We start from the raw sequence: 21,791 nt of genomic DNA, 5'->3' as shown, positions 1-21,791 counted from the left end.
ATGCTGCCTGAATGGCGGGGTAAAAACGGTCATACACGTAAAAATCCACTCGTGCTAAACACATGAGTGAACGTGGGAGTCTAAGCCCATGAACGAAGAAGAACAAGAACAAGAACAAGAAGAAGAAGAAAAAGTGCGATAATTATGCGTAACCAATCTCCAAAACGTTTACCAACCATTCCATTTAAAGCTTTTTTTCTCAGAAGGCACAAAGTCAGTGACCGCTATTCCGAGCCATTCCTTTTAGACGAGCGTTTCCTTTGGTACCTCTTGTTTGATAAGGTACAGGCTGAGTGAACGTTAGTTGGAACTAGTATCCATCCTTGTGCCGATTCTTTCATTTCTTAACTCTTATTTTATAAGGCGCAGTCTGCGTGAGAGTCATTTGGAACTAGTCTCCTAGTGCCGATTCTTTCATTCCATTCCTCTTGTTGAAATGAAACATGTTGAAACAACTTTAAATGCTCTTGGTCTTGGTGGGTTTTGGCATGACCAGTTTAATTTGCGATGTTCAAAAAAATGGTTTAAATTGAAAACGTTGTAATGCCTAACAGATCAATATATACAATTGTGGTTTTCAGAATTAAATGAAAAAGAAACTTGTTTGAATTATAGATTGTTTAAAGATACATTTATATTTGAAAATCATTAAACATTTTACCCAATAACCTAGCACTCTCTTTTTTACGCTTTAGAACATTAAATCATAAATTGCCAATACAAAAAGGTCGAATGTTAAATATACCACATAACGAAAGAATATGTGTTAAATGCCAGTCTGGAGATACTCGGGGATAAATTTCATTATATATTTCAGTGTAATTTGTTTGAAAATTTGAGGAAAAAGTTTCGTAGAAATTCAAATGCAGTCAAATTTAATTATTTATTTGAATTAACAAAAAACCCGAGAGTTATTGAATTTGATATATTTTATTAAGAGTATTTTGAAAGAGTTCTGATTATTTGATCACGTTTTTTTATTAAAACAAAAACGAACACAGAAACATATACATTCCTGTAAAAAAAAAAATGTATGATTACAATTATTTAGTTATGAATTAAGCTTGATTTATTTTCGGTTAATTAGAAGTGTTGTGTCTCATTATTACATATCTTTTTTGTCGTGTTTATTGCAATTTTTATTTTAATTCATGTAACCCTAGGGTTTTTTTAAAATAAATATTGACTTGACTTGACTTGACTCTTAGTCTTATCTCATACCGAGCAGGCTGAATGAGAGTTATCCCGAACCAATCTCGCCCGAAGCCCGCGTTATGTTTTATGCCTCTTTGTACAAAAAGGCGCATTCTGGGTGACAGTTAATCGGAAAGTCTCCTAGCGCCGGTTGTTCCATTAGATGCCGCTAATTGACTGAGCGAGGCTGATTTAAACAATGTAACCCTCAGCGTTCCAGTTAATGACTTCTATTTGATAAGGCGCAGTGAGTGAATTATTTGAAACCAGTCTCCTAGCCTCCATTGGTCCATAATATGCCTCAAATTGCATAAGGCGGAGAGTGAGCGAGAGGTATTTGCAACCATTCTAGCCCGAAGCGTTCCATTTGTTGCCTCCTATTTTATAAGGCGCAGTGAGTAAGAGTTATTTCCAACTATTCTAGCCCGAAGTGTTCCATTTGTTGCCTCCTATTTTATAAGGCGCAGTGAGTGAGACGGTTATTTAGAACCAATCTAGTCCGAAGCGTTCCTTTGATGCCTCTTATTTTACAAGGCGCAGTGAGCGAGAGTTATTTAGAACCAATCTAGTCCGAAGCGTTCCTTTGATGCCTCTTATTTTACAAGGCGCAGTGAGCGAGAGTTATTTAGAACCAATCTAGTCCGAAGCGTTCCTTTGATGCCTCTTATTTTACAAGGCGCAGTGAGCGAGACGGTTATTTAGAACCAATCTAGTCCGAAGCGTTCCTTTGATGCCTCTTATTTTACAAGGCGCAGTGAGCGAGAGTTATTTAGAACCAATCTAGTCCGAAGCGTTCCTTTGGTGCCTCTTATTTTACAAGGCGCAGTGAGCGAGAGTTATTTAGAACCAATCTAGCTCGAAGAGTTCCGTTAAAAAAACATATCTTATTCCGCAAGTACAAAGAGGACTGGTTTCTGCGCAACGTACGCTTACCCTGACTGTGTGCCTTGTAGAATAAGAGGTTTTGAATGGAACGCGTTATTTATTTATTTATTTGTCTATTTATTTATTTGTCTGCTTTGTTTCCTGTGTAATTTGATAATATAAAAAGTGTTCTTGTCTTTTTTTTACTTTTTTTATTTTTTATTTATTTTTTTTTTTAGTGTTCTTGTCTTGTTTGTGTGTGACCATTACTGTTATTGTCACTTGAAAACTGTATATCAGAATACCCAGACTTGTCGATATCTCGGCTTTCTCAAAACTGTATTATTTGAATCACCCTTCAGTTAGCACACTAGTGCCACACGTCTGGAGGGCTTCAGACGGTCTACCAGAATAAGACATCAATAATTCGATAATATTATTCCAAATTACTAGCGATCATAGGATATATGTATTTCTATGTTATTTAAAGTTACTCCTTTTTTTGTGGCAGTATACCGCCATGAGTTTGTTTGTTTGTTCGTTCATGGGCTGAAACTCCCACGGCTTTTACGTGTATGACCGTTTTTACCCCGCCATTTAGGCAGCCATACGCCGCTTTCGGAGGAAGCATGCTGGGTATTTTCGTGTTTCTATAACCCACCGAACTCTGACATGGATTACAGGATCTTTTTCGTGTGCACTTGGTCTTGTGCTTGCGTGTACACACGGGGGTGTTCGGACACCGAGGAGAGTCTGCACACAAAGTTGACTCTGAGAAATAAATCTCTCGCCGAACGTGGGGACGAACTCACGCTGACAGCGGCCAACTGGATAGAAATCCAGCGCGCTACCGTCTGAGCTACATCCCCGCCCACCGCCATGAGTATATAAACGTCACACAATTTCGCTGTATCACGAATGTAAATAATCACTATGATTATTTTAAAGTCATTTATTTTGTCCTTGCAGTCCTAACTGAGTGTGTATTGCGAAAATATTGTGTTTGTGATTTTGTGTGTTCGGTTTTTAGTTTTTTGTTTTCAGGTCATTCCTTTTTCTTTATAAGCAAAGGAATATTGTCACTTACCTTGCAGAAGTCATCAATTGAAATCATTGAATGTGGTACTACTGATTTATTTTGTTTTGTTTTCAAAGGAAACAGTATGTAACGTCTTGTGAAACGAAAAACTCTTATCTGAATAAAAAGTTCGACTATATTTCGCAAAATATATTCCGAGTCTTACATAATTTGTTTAAACGCTGTGTCCAAATGTTGTATGCTGGCAGTGATAGTGAGTATGTGTGTGTGTGTGTGTGTGTGTGTGTGTGTGTGTGTGTGTGTGTGTGTGTGTGTGTCTTTTCGTGTGTGTTTGTGCGTGTGTTTGTGTGTGAATACGGGTGTGTATGTAAATGAATTTGTGTTTGTGCGTATGCCACTATGTCTGTATGGCTGTGTGTGTGAATTTGCGTGCGTGTGCCACTGTGTGTCTGTATATGTGCGTGTGCCACTGTATGTGTGTGTGCGCGCGCGCGTGTAAACCTGCCAGAGCACTAGCGAGTTGCGGATTTTAAATCACATTTCTCAAACTCTGTCAACAAAACCATCCATTTTCATATTCAAGTTCCCAAAATATACGAAGGAAACAGACAGTCATACGAGACAGACAACTAAAAACATCACACACAAAAACAACAAAGAGCCGCCAGACACGCACAAAAACATGTGAGGCTTCACATGTCACATGTCAGCTCGAATTATTTGCAGGAGACAGAAACAAAGTCCCGGTGATGACATATGCCCAACAGGTGGATATTATAGTGTTGTCGTCAAAGCCTGAAAGGATCTGAACTACCCAATTGGTTTAAGCGTGTTTTGTTTTACTTTTTCCCTGTATAGAATCTTTTCATACACACAAACACACCATATAGAACAATAACAAGCAAAATGCTTATGGACACGTTCTAAATATAATAAACAATACACATTTACGATTACAACATGTCGAACAAGTAATAGCATAATCACAACTACACTATAATTATATGCTGATAAATATCACACAGCTAGATGAACAAAATCTTCTCTCCGTAATCTTCGTTCACACGTGAGCACAGTATTTTTGGGTCTTTTTTATATTTAGTCAAGTTTTGACTAAATATTTTAACATCGAGGGGGAATCGAAACGAGGGTCGTGGTGTATGTGCGTCTGTCTGTCTGTCTGTCTGTGTGTGTGTGTAGAGCGATTCAGACTAAACTACTGGACCGATCTTTATGAAATTTGACATGAGAGTTCCTGGGTATGAAATCCCCGAACGTTTTTTTCAGTTTTTTGATAAATGTCTTTTATGACGTCATATCCGGCTTTTCGTGAAAGTTGAGGCGGCACTGTCACGCCCTCATTTTTCAACCAAATTGGTTGAAATTTTGGTCAAGTACTCTTCGACGAAGCCCGGGGTTCGGTATTGCATTTCAGCTTGGTGGCTTAAAAATTAATTAATGACTTTGGTCATTAAAAATCGGAAAATTGTAAAAAAAAATAAAAATTTATAAAATGATCCAAATTTACGTTTATCTTATTCTCCATCATTTGCTGATTCCAAAAACATATAAATATGTTATATTCGGATTAAAACCAAGCTCTGAAAATTAAATATATAAAAATTATTATCAAAAATTTTTTTTCGAAATCAATTTAAAAACACTTTCATCTTATTCCTTGTCGGTTCCTGATTCCAAAAACATATAGATATGATATGTTTGGATTAAAAACACGCTCAGAAAGTTAAAACAAACAGAGGTACAGAAAAGCGTGCTATCCTTCTTAGCGCAACTACTACCCCGCTCTTCTTGTCAATTCCACGTGCACTGCCTTTGCCACGGGCGGTGGAGTGACGATGCTACGAGTATACGGTCTTGCTGCGTTGCGTTGCGTTCAGTTTCATTCTGTGAGTTCGACAGCTACTTGACTAAATATTGTATTTTCGCCTTACGCGACTTGTTATAGAATGTTAATGTTAGAATCGAGCGTTATGTTAAGCGCATTTATTTTATTGCTTATTTTATGCCTACTTTATCTGTATATTTAATACATTCTAACTAAGTATGGTCAGTCGGTTCTGCATATCAAATAAACCATTTTAATTCCGCCATTTTAAATATGTTCAGTTTCGCTGCATATAAATCACTATGTTATTAACCGTTGTACATTTTCTCCATAAGATTTACACAATTTCATTTCTTGTGGGAGTGTACACTGTTTTAAGTAAAACGCTGTAGCTAAAAGGGGCGTGTCTCCACCGGAAATAGACGCTGTAGCTAAAAGGGGCGTGTCTCCACCAGAAATAGACGCTGTAGCTAAAAGGGGCGTGTCTCCACCGGAAATAGACGCTGTAGCTAAAAGGGGCGTGTCTCCACCGGAAATAGACGATGTAGCTAAAAGGGGCGTGTCTCCACCGGAAATAGACGATGTAACAAAATAGGACTTTCCTAGTCTTGGTCATGTTCCGGAAGGTTTGAGTGAACCGAGATGCCGAGAGGTTCGACGTCATTTGATGACGTAACTCGTTGCGCTGACGTATTATTGACTACCACGACTGGATGCGTTGATCAACATGGAGTTGATGACATGCGTTGTTGTGCGTGCTTTGGAAAGCGTGGAAACGTAAACAATTATTGTTGCAACATCGGTCCAGGTAAGCCAATCGATGATTCATTTTCCCGTCCACCCGTTTGACAAGAGAAGGCATTGTTCTAGGCGTCCCCGAGGACGCCTAGTAATTGGGATCAAGTAAGTGTTGCCTATGTACAGGATAACTCTGCGATTGCCTATGGGACACTGCCACATTTACGTCTTGAGTTACTGCCCTTACTACTATCAAACCGAAACTTCGTCGATAGAGACATCACCTGGGCCAGGGGTGATAAATCTCTATCGACGGAGTTTCGGGCTGTTGTGCGTGCATAGTACCCGCGTCGGACACGGAGCCGTCTTGGAGCCTCTACTTTTTGTTGTTGTTGAGACATCGCCTGCAAAAACTCCAGATACATTATTGTGTGATTCTAGGCGTCCCCGAATTGTTGTTGTTGCCATAGTTTACGTTTAGAGCTACTGCCCATACGCCGAGGCCATGCAAAGGATTCTTTTAAGGCCAGGGGCTACACACGTCTGAAGTCAAAAATCGTGTTGTGTGTTCAAGTGGTCAGTTTTGAGATTTTGACATATGTATACCAAATAATCCTTTCTAATTCAGGTTCAACCGATGTTTTTCACATAAAACACTTATATTATGCAAAATAAAGGTGTTTCAAAACCAACTGTGTCAAGAATTTATTTTCATTGTGTGTTGAAATGCCAAAAATGCATTTGTTTGACTGTTAGTTACGCCAAATTCTCCCAACCCCGTTCCGACATGACGTGACACATACCGTGGGATTCAGCATTCTCTCCCCTTTCCCGCTGTCATTCTCTCTGTGAATAAACTGGCCAGCACGCTAACTTCCATATAAAGGAGGAACGCGTCACACGAGAGCTTGTGATTGACCAACTTTCACTTCGCTACGCCAACTTCCAGCATTTTGGAAATTGGTCATTGCTGTCCGAAGTTCATCGAAAATATCGGAAAACATGGATTATACAAACGCTCAAGATTTGCAAGATTTAGTGCCAGACAGGACTCCGCTTAATCGGGGAAAACGTTCACGCAAGCAGCAGTGCAAAGAAGCAGCCAAGGCTCGCTGGCAAGCGAAAAATGCTGACGAGAACACGATCGCTTGCTGATGACAACAATGGAATTGTACCTTTACCAGCTGAACAACCGTGTACTGCCAGACGAAAACTGGATGTTATGAAAGACTACGTTGCTGCAGCTGACGAAACGGACAGTGACAAAGAGCGGTGCTTCATTGAGTTGAAAAATTTGAAGTCTCTGTTTTCGGCGGTCGCTTGTGGCGAGTGTGGTGGGACCCTGTCGGTGTGCTTTGGTGACAAGATGGGATATTCAAGAGAAATAAGACTGGCTTGTGAGGTATGTAAACTCATTTTATAATTACTATTTTTTTGTATTGTATTATTTTGCCTTGTTAGTTATTACCAGCTCTCCCAAACTGAGTCTCTCTCTCTTGGAATTTTTCTGATTGAGTTTCAGTTGTCACTGTCAGTGTGGGGAAAAAAACTACATAATCTGAAAGCTGTAAGCCCTGATGATAATAGTATTACAAAGGAAATATATTAGTGATTATTATCAGTGCTCTTTTTCTCTCCCACTCTCTCTTTCTCTCTCTCTCAAACTCTCTCTTGCTCTCTAGATAGCTTTTTTGTTGTTACTAATCTAATTTGTTGTTTTTGTATTTACCAGGATTGCACCTTCACGAAGCAGCAGCATTCATGTAGCCGACTTGATGGGAGCAACAACATTACTATGGGGTTTGACGTCAACAACTCCATTGTCATGTGCTTCAACGAGTTAGGATGTGGCGAGGCAGCTTTTCGGAAGTTCTCTGCCATCATGTCGATTCCAGGATTGTCGCACAACACCTATCGGCGTATCTCCAAGAAGGTGGGTGGTGCACACAGAGAGGTGACTGCAAATGTCTTGCAGGCAGCTGTTCAAGCTGTGCATGATGCCAATGCACATGGCGACCCGGACTTTGACAACGGTGACAACAGTGACGAAGATGGTGACGCAGAGTGTGCAGCTAATGATGGTGACAGCAGCGACTCTGCAAATGTTGACAGTGACGACGACAGTAGTCATAGTGGCTCTACTGCTAGCACAGCAAGAAGAGACAGTGATGATGAAGGTGAGGGTCGGCATTGATGGTTACATCGGTCACGAACATTTGCCAACAACTCTTGTTGGACATGCTGTTAATAATAATAATAACGATTACTTATATAGCGCGTAAACCTCGTGGTGACGAGCCCGGAGCGCTTTACACTTACACAATCATAATACAAACAAGGCCGAAAGAGAACTAAATCCGAATAAATTCAAACATGGTCACACACACCCACACACGCACGCACACACACACGCACACACACACACACACACACACACACACACACGCGCGCGCACACACTCACACACAATCTTTCTTTCGTCATTGTCAATGTTCAGGTAACCCGCAATGTCATTCCATGTACGCATACGTTATTCTAGTACAACACACACAGGCACATACACATCCTCATGAACGCCACACTTTAGTATATAATACACGTGGCAGCGCCGATGACTCACCGATCATGGGATCTCCTTCAGAGGTCTAACTTAAACATGTGTGTTTTGAGGGCTGTTCTAAAGGCAGATGGTGACTGGGAATCCCTAATGCTCCTGTTGAAATAGAATTTTTTTCGACATGATTAATGGACACACTAACCCCGCTTACTTGCCTGCTAATGTTGTCAGTGACCAAGGCTTTCATTTGACTAATCTAGAAGAGGGATTGCATCAGGCTTTTGCTGTGTCAAACTACATCCTTGCAACATTTCAGGAATCGACCATTGCCATTCACGGTAACCTGGATAGTCAGTGTTTTTATTTGTTTGATTCCAATGAAAGAAACAGAAATGGCGATCATTCTTCAGGTGGTGCTGCTGTTTTGATGTCATTTGATTCTTTTGCAGATTTGACTGTTTTTCTAGAAACACATTATCAATGCTTAACCAATTAACACCTGTTCATTTTTCTTCAAGTTCTATCCAAACTTCTGCTAGTCAATGTGGACAGAACAAGCTTGGTTCATTCAAACCAGGTCATTCCAGTATGCCAACAGATTTTTGTACTTCAAATCCAGTCAGTACTGCTAGTACTATTAGTATTAGTGACACTGACAGAGATCAAAAAGAAAAAACAAATCAGCGCAAATGTACCACTTCATCTAAGACTCCTTTGAACATGAAAGGGAAATGTGCCACTGACAGTGACAATGTTGGGATTGAATTGAACCCACAACAGCCTAATTCTTTGTCAGACATTTTTGTTGAACAGGAAAGTATGTCTGTGTTTAACAATGGGCGGAACATGGAAGAAGCTTTTCTACATGCAAATAGTACTTACACTGAATTGAACATACAGGATGTTTGTGAACTTGAACAAAGTTATTTTCCTGGCTTGAGTATGGAGGACATTTCGGAACATATCTCACTTGAACACGCTTATTTCCCTGAGTCACGCACCAGTCATTCATGTGGAAATGTTTCTATGATACACACAGCAACAGCTGAAAATGAAATTGATGCTGATGACAACTGTCATGCTCGTGCTGATGTTGACATCAACCTTGGACTTGAACCTGAACACAATTTTTGTTTTTCGCAAAGAGCACATGCTATCAGGGATGTCGTTAGGTGTCGGACATCGGACATTTATTGATGAAAATCCCCAAATGTCCGATTCACATTGCCGCATGTCGGTCAGATGTCCTATCGTTTTAGCCTGAGCGTGGTCATTGTCCGATATGTACTCCATTCCTTCGGACAGCGCGATATTCGTTAATTTTCATTTCAAGATACAAATCTTCTAAAAGACCGAACGCTCTCGTGTTCTGCTGACACTGAAGTTGCCAGTGCCGCGTGCGGATCTTTTCTTTTGTCGGGAATTCCCGAACCGTTTGCGGTATGCGCCGTTTGGGTATTTATAACCGTCTCGGTGCAGCGCACTGATCTAAAAATAGTGGATTATTTTTAGAATAGATCAGTGCATGCTACAGGAGTACGGGAGACAACTCCAGCGGCTCTGAAGTTGTTCATGTTGGTTTCTTTTTTGTGGTTTTTTTGAAACTAAACAAATACAACATTATACGCACACTGTGTTGATGTATTTACAATATTATGTGTGTGTTCTACAGCGCGCGCGCGCGCGTGGGCGCATGACTTTGGAACAATTCCATGGAATGTTATAAGCTGTTTGGCGCAAATTCATAATGTCCTATGAAACTTTCTGAAAGCGGTCAAATGTCCTATTGATGCTGAAGAACTCAGGACATTTGTCCTATAGGTATGAATTTGTAGCAACATCCCTGTGCTATTGAAGCAACTGTAAATGTTTCATCAAGACTGCCTGTCCATGATTTCATCAATGTTGAACACTCTTTTTCACAGAAAGACAGACGAAAGCGACGCCGTGTTTCCAAAACTAAAACTACAAATGTTTCTCTTGACAGTGCCAACTCGCATGTCCATGATTTCATCAATGTTGAACACTGGTATTTTTCACAGAAATGGATGGCGCAGACTAACATGAACATGTGCTAGAAAAATAATGTAAAATGTTTAAATATAATCTAATGTCAGTTGTGGGCAAACACTTAACCAAAGTTAAAACGTGACCTCAAAAATGGGGTAATATAAATATGCAAAAACTTAAAAAATATATCAATATGTGATGTCATGTTAAAGCTGTCTGCAAGCAGATTTCTACACCTTCTCGTGTCATGGCCTATCCGATTCCTTATATCTCAAAGTGTCTTCCACTTAATTTTCAGCCCCCTAGAGCAAGTCATTTGGCTGCAATCAAAGGAAACAACAAAAGCAACGAAAAAGTTTTTATTTTACTGCGTTTTAGTGAAACATGCAGCCAATAAACACATATTCACTTGCAAAATTATACAACAAACTGTATCAATACATGTTTGTCACATTGCATTCCAAAAAAATTATCTACGATACCAAACCTAGAAAATAAACTGTACTTACATGTATGCGCGTCTATCTAACCGCACCTGGGATAACTGCAGTGAGTCGTCAAAAATAGTGTTTTTTCTGTGCGTTTTTTGCAAATAATGCAATAACAGCACACACATTTGCTTGCAGAATTAAACAACAAATTTCACTGATAAGTGATAGTGATACATGTTAGTCATTTTGCATCCAAAAAGAATGATCTACGACTCCAAACTTTGAAATATAAACTGCACTTATATTAAAATATTCTGTCAACACGTACTTCAGTTTAAGGCCTAAGTACTTAAGCATTTAGGGTCGAATCTACTTCCGCTATATTCGAAAGGGTGTGCTTGCCAGCTTCTTTAATGCAAAAAATTGAAAATATTATTCATGACGTTGCATTAAAAAAAAAAAAACACCTTTCAAATCTTAGAATGTCACTTCATGTTTAGACAAAAACTTCAAATTGTTAAAACATGTCATTTTGGGGGGGGGGGGGGGGTAAAAACTTAAAAAAATACTGAAATTTCATGTTGCAAATGCCTCAGTGGGCAAAAACTAAAAAATGTTAAGGTGTGACTTTATTTAGGCACATTTCAACTCGCTTCTCATCAAGGATAGCAAAAATGTGATTCAAAAATTTTCTTATTTGTATATTACACTATTTTTTTCCGATCAAATTAATTATTACAAAAATAGTCTAAAGTGACAAACTATGAAAATCATGCATTTAAAAAAAACCAAAGCTTTTAGAGCTTTCTGATGTCGCTGTAACACTTAAAGCTGCCAGCAAGCAGATTTCTACACCTTCTTGTATGATGGCCTATCCAATTCCTTATATCTCGAAGTGTCTTCCACTTTATTTTCAGCCCCGTAGAGCAAGTCGTTTGGCTGCAATCAAACTTTCAAAGCAAACAATAAAAGCAACGAAAAAGTGTTTATTTTACAACGTTTTTGTCAAACATGCAGCCAATAAACAAATATTCACTTGCAAAATTATACAACAAACTGTATCAATACCTGTTTTTCACATTGCATTCGAAAAAAATTATCTACGATACCAAACCTAGAAAATAAACTGTACTTACATGTATGAGCGTCTATCTAACCGCACGTGGGATAACTCTGCAGCAGAGCGTATATTGCACGCTCTGCTCCGCAGTGAGTCGTCAAAAATAGTGTTTTTTTTCTGTGCGTTTTTTGTAAATAATGCAATAACAGCACACACATTTGCTTGCAGAATTAAACAACAAATTTCACTGTTACATGCTAGTCACATTGCATCCGAAAAGAATGATCTACGACTCCAAACTTTGAAAATAAACTGCACTTATATTAAAATATTCTATCAACCCATACTTAAGTTTAAGGCCTAAGTACTTAAGCATTTAGGGTCGAAACTACTTCCGCTATATTCGAAAGGGTGTGCTTGCCAGCTTCTTTAACAAAAATATATTCATTTTGTCAAAATAACATGGACGCCTGTTCATTTTGAATGAACATTTTTCTTGTGTAGATTGTTTTTGGGTAAATGAATGGTGAAGGGCAGTATTGTGATAACCGTCTAACCGATAACAGTATATGGAATAGTCAAGTGCAATGTTAGGGGTTCGTTTGTTTGTCCTGTTACGTGCGATTTCACAGTAGATTAGGTAAAAGTTTTGCAAATGATGTTTAGTGAGATGCGCTGTGTACGAGCATATGCTACCGTTGATGTTACAGCGGCATGCTGATCCAATCCAAGGTGGAAGAAGGATGAAGTTCTTATTCCTACTTATGACGTTCCTGAGAACTGCGGTCCCAACTGCCGGTATTACCAGCCTCACGTCGTAACCTGTTGATGGATGTACGACGTCCCGCACGGTTCTCAGTCAATGCAAACAAGCTCGAGTTGCGACAGCGTATTCACGCATTCGAGAGATTGTTCAACTCTAATGGCTTCGCATGAACGAGGACAGAACGATAAGTGATACATGTGATCTGATAATGAAACGGAGATAAAAGGAAAACAAGTAGTCGATGAAGTGACTATGAACGCATATACGTAAAAGAAACGAGCCAATATTTGTAATCATCAATAAAAGATCTTAAAATAATCGAGAAGCGATTCGTGAAGTGGGTAGGGTGAGAATGTTTTAGACAGATTTGTTTAATATCACACCCTACGCTACAAGTTTGGGGGCATTACGTCAGGGATATAAGCTGCATAATCCAGCTTATTCAAAATTTCCAAAATTCTATTCCAAATTGTTTGAATAGCATTTTTTTTTATCTCCTGTGAAATTATCTTATTGTTTGTCTGTTCGTTCATAAAGTGATTTATAAAGAACTTCATCTATCTTCCGACGTGTGTTAGGAAGCTTCACACGTCAGTAAAGAACATAAAAAAGCTAGTCTGTGTGTTGGCGTCGCACAGCCAAATAAATCTGTAAACGCTAATGCGGAAACCGGAGTTCTTCGCTGCATTATAAAAAAAGAAGAAGAAAAGTATTATTCTTTCACATAATACTTGTTTAACCACTGTTTCACATTGATTCACGTTTCACTGTGAGTGGTTGGCAAGAGTAGGACGTATTACGTAAGGGTAATTGTCTTCTCTTGAGAAAGAAAAAACCGTTGGACGGGCAGGTAAAATCAGCAGACGGTTTGCCTGGACATACTCTGGTTGATAGCTTCAGTTCCTATGTCAATGACAGATCATGATGATTTCAATGTTGAGTGGCTGGTTGGTTAATTCAACTACAACGTTGATAGGATAATAAGCCGAGATTCGAACCATAGAGAGTAGAACGAATTACGGGCAGGTAAAATCGGCGGACGGTTTACCTGGACATACTCTGGTTGATAGCTTCAGTTCCTATGTCAATGACAGATCACGATGATTTCAATGTTGAGTGGCTGGTTGGTTAATTCAACTACAACGTTGATAGGATAATAAGCCGAGATTCGAACCATAGAGAGTATAACGAGTTATTCTATATAAAACGCGATTTATATTTAGAGAATACACTCGTGGGAGTAAAGTGTTGAGACATTTTACTGTAGAATCAGTGACTCATTGTGTTAGTTATCGTGTAGGCGATAAATGAGTAGATTCTAAGGTGCCAACTTATTCAGATCGAAATGCAAACTAATTGATTCTTTGCTATCTAATACAAATAGCGTGACTTGTATTGATTTAGTAAAAGACAGGTTAGGAACTCTCCTTTTCTTCGGGAGAGTATATTCATTTCGTGGTTCAGTGACAAGTTGACAATCGTGACGTTTAAATGCAAACATCACGCACGCACAATCTTCGCAGCATGAGTGCTGTGGGAGATCCGAGTGAGCTCGATACAGAGCCAAATCAAAATGATATGGTTGAAGAAACCAGATCATCCAGTTCGCGCAGGAATGCGCAGAATGTTGCAATAAGCAACATACTCCCTCCAAAATCTTCAACTCCTCTTTTGAAGGAGTTAATTGAAGCTGGGAAAGAGATGGGTTTGGAGGGAAAAGAGCTGCAACTTTTCGTAAAAGAAGCGGCAACAACAGCCGCAGCAGCAGAGAGAGAAAGAGAAGAGAGAGAGAGAGAAAGAGAAAGAGAAGAGAGAGAGAGAGAAGAAAGAGAGAGAGAAAGAAATCGTCAATTCGAACTTGAGCAGTTACGCATTCAGACAGAGGGTCAAATTAATGCTAACAACAATAGCCACTCAAGAGACAGACGAAGAGACGATGACGACTTCATACCTAAGATTCCTTTCCTCGACGACAAAGATGACATAGAGTCTTGGTTCCAGCAGTTTGAACACTACGCCAGTGATCGTCAGTTGTCGGAAGAGAAGAAGGCATCAAGGTTAGTATACTTTCTAAAAGGAAAGGCCAGAATTATTTATTCCAAACTTTCCGATGAAGATATGCGCGATTACGAGGTCATGAAGAACGCGTTGTTTGAAGGTTTTCAACTCAATGCGGAAGAGTATCGGAAGAAGTTCCGAAACTCCAAACGCGATGCTACTGAAACGTACAAAGAGCACATCGCACGGTTAGATAGATATCTGACAAAATGGATCGAACTAGACCACTGTGACGACAGTGTACAAAATGTCAAAGATCTGTTTCTCAGAGAGCAGGTGTTCAATACACTTTCTCCTGAACTCGCGATCCACATCAAAGATCGTAAGCCAAAGTCAGCCAAAGAGATGGGTGTAGTTGCCATGGAATATGAACTCAACAGAAGTAATTCCAAACCCGCGGTGCGACAGGGAAATAGTTCCCATTCCAATGGAAATGGTTACCAACCCCGTCGTCATGAACACAAGCAAGGCGCGCAAGATAAGGAAAAACAAGGTAATTCAGGGGAGCAGAAAACCCACGGCAAAACACTCAGTGACGCTGAGAAAGCAAAGTTAAAAGCCGCCGGGGTTTGCTTTATCTGCAAATCTCCGTCTCATTTCGCGATGCAGTGCTCAAAAAGGAAGGCAAAACCCGGAAATACCTTGGCAGTTCAAGAAGAAGACGAGGAAAGCGAAGTTTCAAAGAAACTAGACAAGTTGTGCTCGACGTGCGAAAATAAGAATTTCTCGGAAGAAGTTTGGATCAAACTTGACGGTCAGATCGTCAAAGCGTTTAGAGATTCTGGATGCACTGGCATCATGGTGAGTTCCAAACTAGTCCCAGAAAGTAGCTACACGACCAAATGTAAAGAAACCATGTTGGCCGAGAAAGGCACAAAGAGAACGTGCAAAGTAGCAATCATGCACATTGACTCTCCGTATTTTGAATGTCGATCGGAAGTCACTGTCCTTGAAGATCCGGTTTATCCTGTACTCATTGGGAAATGGTACGGGATGGGTAAAAAGAAGAAGAAGACTCCTTTGTACCCAGTGCGAGACCCAGAGTGGTACGCAAAAGAAGTAGCGGCAGCGGTCAGTACCCGCCAAACAACCAAAGAAGAAGCGAGAGAACAGCCTCTCCCGAGTACTTCTTCTGGATGTGAGCAAAACGTCCCATTACTCACACCTGAAGATCTCCGCAAAGCACAGCGTGAAGATGTGACTTTGACCAGTGCACGGAAATTTGCGGAAACCGGCGAAATATCCGGTGGGGCGAAATTCCTGTACAAAAATGGCATTTTGTACAGATCCAGTCTAGACAGATTGGCAGTGGAGAAAAATAGGGTAGTTGTTCCAAAGTCCTTCAGAGCAAAAGTGCTCTCATTCAGTCACGACCACCCTATGGCAGGTCATTTGGGCCAGAAGAAAACCAGTGACAGAATTAAAATTGAATTCTGGTGGCCCGGTCTTTCCAACGACGTCAAGCGTCACTGCCTTTCGTGTGACATTTGTCAGAGAGCTGCACCAAAAAGCTGTGCAAAGAAAGTTCCTCTGGGGTACATGTCATCAGTCGGCCCAGTATTCAAAAGAGTAGCGGTCGACATTGTTGGTCCCATCATTCCCATGTCCGAGACCAAGAGTCAATATATCTTGGTCATGATGGACTATGCCACGCGTTACCCTGAAGCTACTCCGCTGAAAAACATCAGAGCCGAAACAGTAGCTAATGCGTTGTGGGAGATGTGGACGAGACTTGGCATCCCAGACGAAATTATCACCGATCAAGGAACACAGTTCACAAGTGACTTGATGAAAGAGGTGAATACATTTCTGATGATCAAGCACAAAATGACTGCGCCATTTCACCCACAAGCCAACGGTTTGGTGGAGCGTTTCAACGGCACCCTCAAAAGCATGCTGAAGAAACTAGCGATCGAACAACCTCGACTTTGGGATACATTCATTCCGGCGTTGTTGTTCGCTTATCGCGAAGCTCCCCAAGAGAGCATGGGTTTCTCACCATTCGAGCTCCTTTATGGCCGCACCATTAAAGGACCCATGCAAATCCTTCGTCAAACATGGACAGAGGAGAACCTCTCAGAGGAGGTGAAGACCACAGCAGAGCATGTAGTCAATTTGAGGAACAAAATCGAAGAGACATGCAATATAGCCAAAGCTAATCTCAGGAAAGCATCCCGAAGGCAAGCGAAGTATTTCAACAAAAAGGCCGTCCCTCGCGAGGTTGAAGTTGGAAAGAAAGTACTCTTGTTGTGTCCTTTGAAACTCAACAAGTTAGAACTCGCTTGGAGAGGACCTTATGAGGTCATTGAGAAAATCAATCGTTGTGATTACAGGATCCAAGTTGGACCGAAAAGGAAAGTGTATCACATAAACCTCATGAAAGAGTACGTCGAACGTGAACATGGAGATCCCATTGACGTTACAGCCTCAAGCGAACATGATCCTGAGGTTGATCCTGGTGTGGACGAGCACGTGGCCGTAGTTATCGAAGAAGATAACACCATGGATGACGACATTTTTCAAGCAGACGCCCAGCGAACACTTCCTCTTCTGGAAACCGTTCGATCTGAAAATGTCGACCATGTGCATTTCTCGGGAAAACTTTCCGAGCAACAAAAAAAAGAGGTGTCCGAGATCTGTCAGGAGTTTGAGGGAAATTTCACTGATGTCCCTCTTACAACCAATTTGGAGCGAGCACAAATAAGGGTCTCAGAGACAAAACCAGTGTTTGTTAGACCTCGTCCAATTCCCCATGCCATGGTGAAAACTGTTGAAGAGGAAATCGATGAGATGCTCAAACTCGGTGTCATCGAGCCCGCAAATTCACCATACAACTCGCCCATCGTTCTCGTGAAGAAGAAAGGCGGAAAATACCGTTTTTGCTGCGATCTACGCGGATTGAACAACATAGTAGTGTTCGACGCCGAACCCATCACTGACGTAGAACATCTATTTCAGAGTTTGGGCAAGGCAAAGTTCTTCACAAAACTGGATCTAACGAAAGGCTACTGGGCTATTCCTTTAGAGGAAGAAGACAGAAACAAGACGGCATTCACCACGTCAAAAGGACAATTCCGATGGGTGAATCTTCCATTCGGTTTGAAAACCGCAACCGGGATTTTCAATCGAATGATGCGCAAACTACTAGGTCCCATCAGACGACAGGATGTTCACCACTTCATGGATGATATCCTGATCGCAACGGAAACATGGGAAGAGCACTTGGTTGCGCTGAGAGCAGTTCTGCAGCGGCTGAAAGAGGCAAACTTAGCTGCGAAACCATCCAAATGTTACGTGGGGTTTGACCAACTCCCGTACCTCGGTCATGAAATTGGCAATGGGAAAAGATGGCCAGAGAGCGACAAAGTCGAAAAGATTCGACAGGCCTCTCCTCCTACCACAAAGAAGGAACTGCGTTCTTTCTTGGGGTTGACAGGTTTCTACAGACAGTACATAGAATCCTACTCTTCCATCACCATCCCACTGACTGACATGACGAAAAAAGACCACCCGGAGAAACTGAGGTGGAACGACTCTAGCAAAGACAGTTTCGAGAAGCTGAAAAACAAGATTTGTGAATCACCAATCTTGTGCATGCCCGACAACACGAAGGAATTCGTAGTCAGGACGGATGCATCCGATCGTGGCATCGGCGCAGTCCTCATGCAGGAAAAAGACGGACAGTTACGTCCAATTTCCTACCAAAGTCGGAAGTTGAAGGGCGCAGAATCCAGATACGCCACTGTGGAGAAAGAATGCCTCGCAACAGTGTGGGGGATCGACAAGTTCGAGAGGTTTCTCTATGGCAAGCGTTTTACTCTGGAAACCGATCATCAGCCCTTGAAGTGTTTGCAGAAGCAACCCACGAACCCAAGGTTGATGAGGTGGGCTCTCCAGTTGCAACCATACAACTTCTCTGTGAGAGTCATCCCAGGCAAAGATAATCATGGTGCCGACTATCTGAGTCGAGCCACATACCACGAGTCAGGCTAGAAATGTGTCTAGCCGTCCAAATCGAGCGATTACATCTTGTTTTGTTTTTGCAACTTAAAGGCCCTGTAAAACAGGTTATTGTGTTCGGCAATTTAAAGGCATGATAACACAGTTTGTTTGTATTTATCAGAAATTCCTATTGTGTTTTATTTTAGATTAAATTGGGAATTTTATCTTATTCCATGGGGTTCTGTAACAAAATAGGACTTTCCTAGTCTTGGTCATGTTCCGGAAGGTTTGAGTGAACCGAGATGCCGAGAGGTTCGACGTCATTTGATGACGTAACTCGTTGCGCTGACGTATTATTGACTACCACGACTGGATGCGTTGATCAACATGGAGTTGATGACATGCGTTGTTGTGCGTGCTTTGGAAAGCGTGGAAACGTAAACAATTATTGTTGCAACATCGGTCCAGGTAAGCCAATCGATGATTCATTTTCCCGTCCACCCGTTTGACAAGAGAAGGCATTGTGTAGATTGTTTTTGGGTAAATGAATGGTGAAGGGCAGTATTGTGATAACCGTCTAACCGATAACAGTATATGGAATAGTCAAGTGCAATGTTAGGGGTTCGTTTGTTTGTCCTGTTACGTGCGATTTCACAGTAGATTAGGTAAAAGTTTTGCAAATGATGTTTAGTGAGATGCGCTGTGTACGAGCATATGCTACCGTTGATGTTACAGCGGCATGCTGATCCAATCCAAGGTGGAAGAAGGATGAAGTTCTTATTCCTACTTATGACGTTCCTGAGAACTGCGGTCCCAACTGCCGGTATTACCAGCCCCACGTCGTAACCTGTTGATGGATGTACGACGTCCCGCACGGTGCTCAGTCAATGCAAACAAGCTCGAGTTGCGACAGCGTATTCACGCATTCGAGAGATTGTTCAACTCTAATGGCTTCGCATGAACGAGGACAGAACGATAAGTGATACATGTGATCTGATAATGAAACGGAGATAAAAGGAAAACAAGTAGTCGATGAATTGACTATGAACGCATATACGTAAAAGAAACGAGCCAATATTTGTAATCATCAATAAAAGATCTTAAAATAATCGAGAAGCGATTCGTGAAGTGGGTAGGGTGAGAATGTTTTAGACAGATTTGTTTAATATCACACCCTACGCTACAGACGATGTAGCTAAAAGGGGCGTGTCTCCACCAGAAATAGACGCTGTAGCTAAAAGGGGCGTGTCTCCACCGGAAATAGACGCTGTAGCTAAGAGGGGCGTGTCTCCACCGGAAATAGACGCTGATGCTAAAAGGGGCGTGTCTCCACCCGAAATAGACGCTGTAGCTAAAAGGGGCGTGTCTCCACCGGAAATACACGATGTAGCTAAAAGGGGCGTGTCTCCACCGGAAATAGACGCTGTAGCTAAAAGGGGCGTGTCTCCACCGGAAATAGACGCTGTAGCTAAAAGGGGCGTGTCTCCACCGGAAATAGACGCTGTAGCTAAAAGAGGCTTGTCTCCACCGGAAATAGACGCTGTAGCTAAAAGGGGCGTGTCTCCACCGGAAATAGACGCTGTAGCTAAAAGGGGGGTGTCTCCACCGGAAATAGACGCTGTGGGTAAAAGGGGCGTGTCTCCACCGGAAATAGACGCTGTAGCTAAAAGGGGCGTGTCTCCACCGGAAATAGACGCTGTGGCTAAAAGGGGCGTGTCTCCACCGGAAATAGACGCTGTAGCTAAAAGGGGCGTGTCTCCACCGGAAATAGACGCTGTAGCTAAATGGGGCGTGTCTCCACCGGAAATAGACGCTGTGGCTAAAAGGGGCGTGTCTCCACCGGAAATAGACGATGTAGCTAAAAGGGGCGTGTCTCCACCGGAAATAGACGCTGTAGCTAAAAGGGGCGTGTCACCACCGGAAATAGACGATGTAGCTAAAAGGGGCGTGTCTCCACCGGAAATAGACGCTGTAGCTAAAAGGGGCGTGTCTCCACCGGAAATAGACGCTGTAGCTAAAAGAGGCTTGTCTCCACCGGAAATAGACGCTGATGCTAAAAGGGGCGTGTCTCCACCGGAAATAGACGATGTAGCTAAAAGGGGCGTGTCTCCACCGGAAATAGACGATGTAGCTAAAAGGGGCGTGTCTCCACCGGAAATAGACGATGTTGGAAAATAACTGTGTCCGGTTTGTATGGGCTGTTAAAGAGTGAATAGCATTACCCCGCTACAACCCCCACCCCCCCCACCCCCACCCATGTCACCCGCCAGCCTAAATCAGAGCAGTTGTAAATATCCATGTACATAATTATTATTTGGAATTTTCTTTTGTTTTTGCATGCTTACTTTTGAGTGCCGTGTTTCTGTTTCAGTGTGTTGTTGCCTTGTCATATTCATGTAATTTATGCGTAAGTGTATATGAGTGTGCAAGAGTTGTTAATGCGAAAGAATGTGTATCAGTGAGTGCACCTTGAGTCGCCTTGTGGTGCAGATATGTGCGCGGTATAAATTCTCGTATAATTTTAGGGGGGGGGGGTCATTGCACGGGCCAATCACTGGCGAGCTATGTGTCTGAAAGACGTGGACAAGGACCACGGTACGTGTGCATTTATTTGCCACGGAAAAAGCAAGGGTAGTCACTCTTTCGCAATCCATACAAACCCGACAGAGTTATTTTTTTAATTCGACTGCTCCAACTGACCTATATTATATTTGACCTAGGTCAAGTTTGCCTCACCTGCAGGTTATTCAACCCTGCCACAGGCCATACAAAAAACCGACAAGAGCTACTTAATTCCCAACATTGTCTATTTCCAAAAAACTACTGACAAGATATTGATAAAATTTTACATATGAATGTTTCCAGATAATATCCCCCTACATGTTTTCTTAAACATTGTTTGTTTGTTTGTTTGTTTGTTTGCTTAACGCCCAGCCGACCACGAAGGGCCATATCAGGGCGGTGCTGCATTGACATTATACTCAAAGAAAAAAGTTAGGGACCGCCCTTAAAAAAAACAGCTGACTTCATCTGTGCCAAACTCCTTGTTCCTAAGTTTATAAAACCAAATGGCTGTCAGGCCGTACACACCAGTGGGTGAGCAATGCTGTGTTAGCAGGAAACTTGCTCGGGATCCACGGAGGCCTGGCTAGGGCACGAGACAGAAACTCCCAAACTGCAAAAAGTGAACCATTTTTACGCTGGCCTGGGCGGGAAAGATGAAAAATTCGTTATGCACGTGCAGGGAGGATGTGTTGAGAGTGAACTGTTGTCACCAGTTAGGCTT

At 41.6% G+C, this 21,791-nt stretch overlaps 1 protein-coding gene and 1 long non-coding RNA gene across 2 annotated transcripts; both read left to right on the top strand.

Annotated features, from left to right (window-relative positions):
* Positions 1-6,700: 6,700 nt before the first annotated feature.
* On the top strand, positions 6,701-7,914 carry LOC138963582 (uncharacterized). Its single transcript, XM_070335434.1, has 2 exons — positions 6,701-7,083; positions 7,414-7,914. Exons 1-2 carry the CDS (start codon positions 6,808-6,810, stop codon positions 7,873-7,875), a joined length of 738 nt encoding a protein of 245 aa, XP_070191535.1. The 5' UTR covers positions 6,701-6,807; the 3' UTR covers positions 7,876-7,914.
* A 10,299-nt stretch (positions 7,915-18,213) lies between these two features.
* On the top strand, positions 18,214-19,615 carry LOC138963581 (uncharacterized). The gene is made up of 2 exons (XR_011454872.1): positions 18,214-18,973; positions 19,241-19,615. It is a non-coding gene; the product is annotated as an uncharacterized lncRNA (long non-coding RNA).
* Positions 19,616-21,791: the final 2,176 nt, after the last annotated feature.

The sequence above is a fragment of the Littorina saxatilis genome, linkage group LG4 (assembly GCF_037325665.1).
Source record: "Littorina saxatilis isolate snail1 linkage group LG4, US_GU_Lsax_2.0, whole genome shotgun sequence".
In the NCBI taxonomy this organism is placed as follows: domain Eukaryota; kingdom Metazoa; phylum Mollusca; class Gastropoda; order Littorinimorpha; family Littorinidae; genus Littorina; species Littorina saxatilis.
This window is presented reverse-complemented; position numbering and strand designations above follow the sequence as displayed.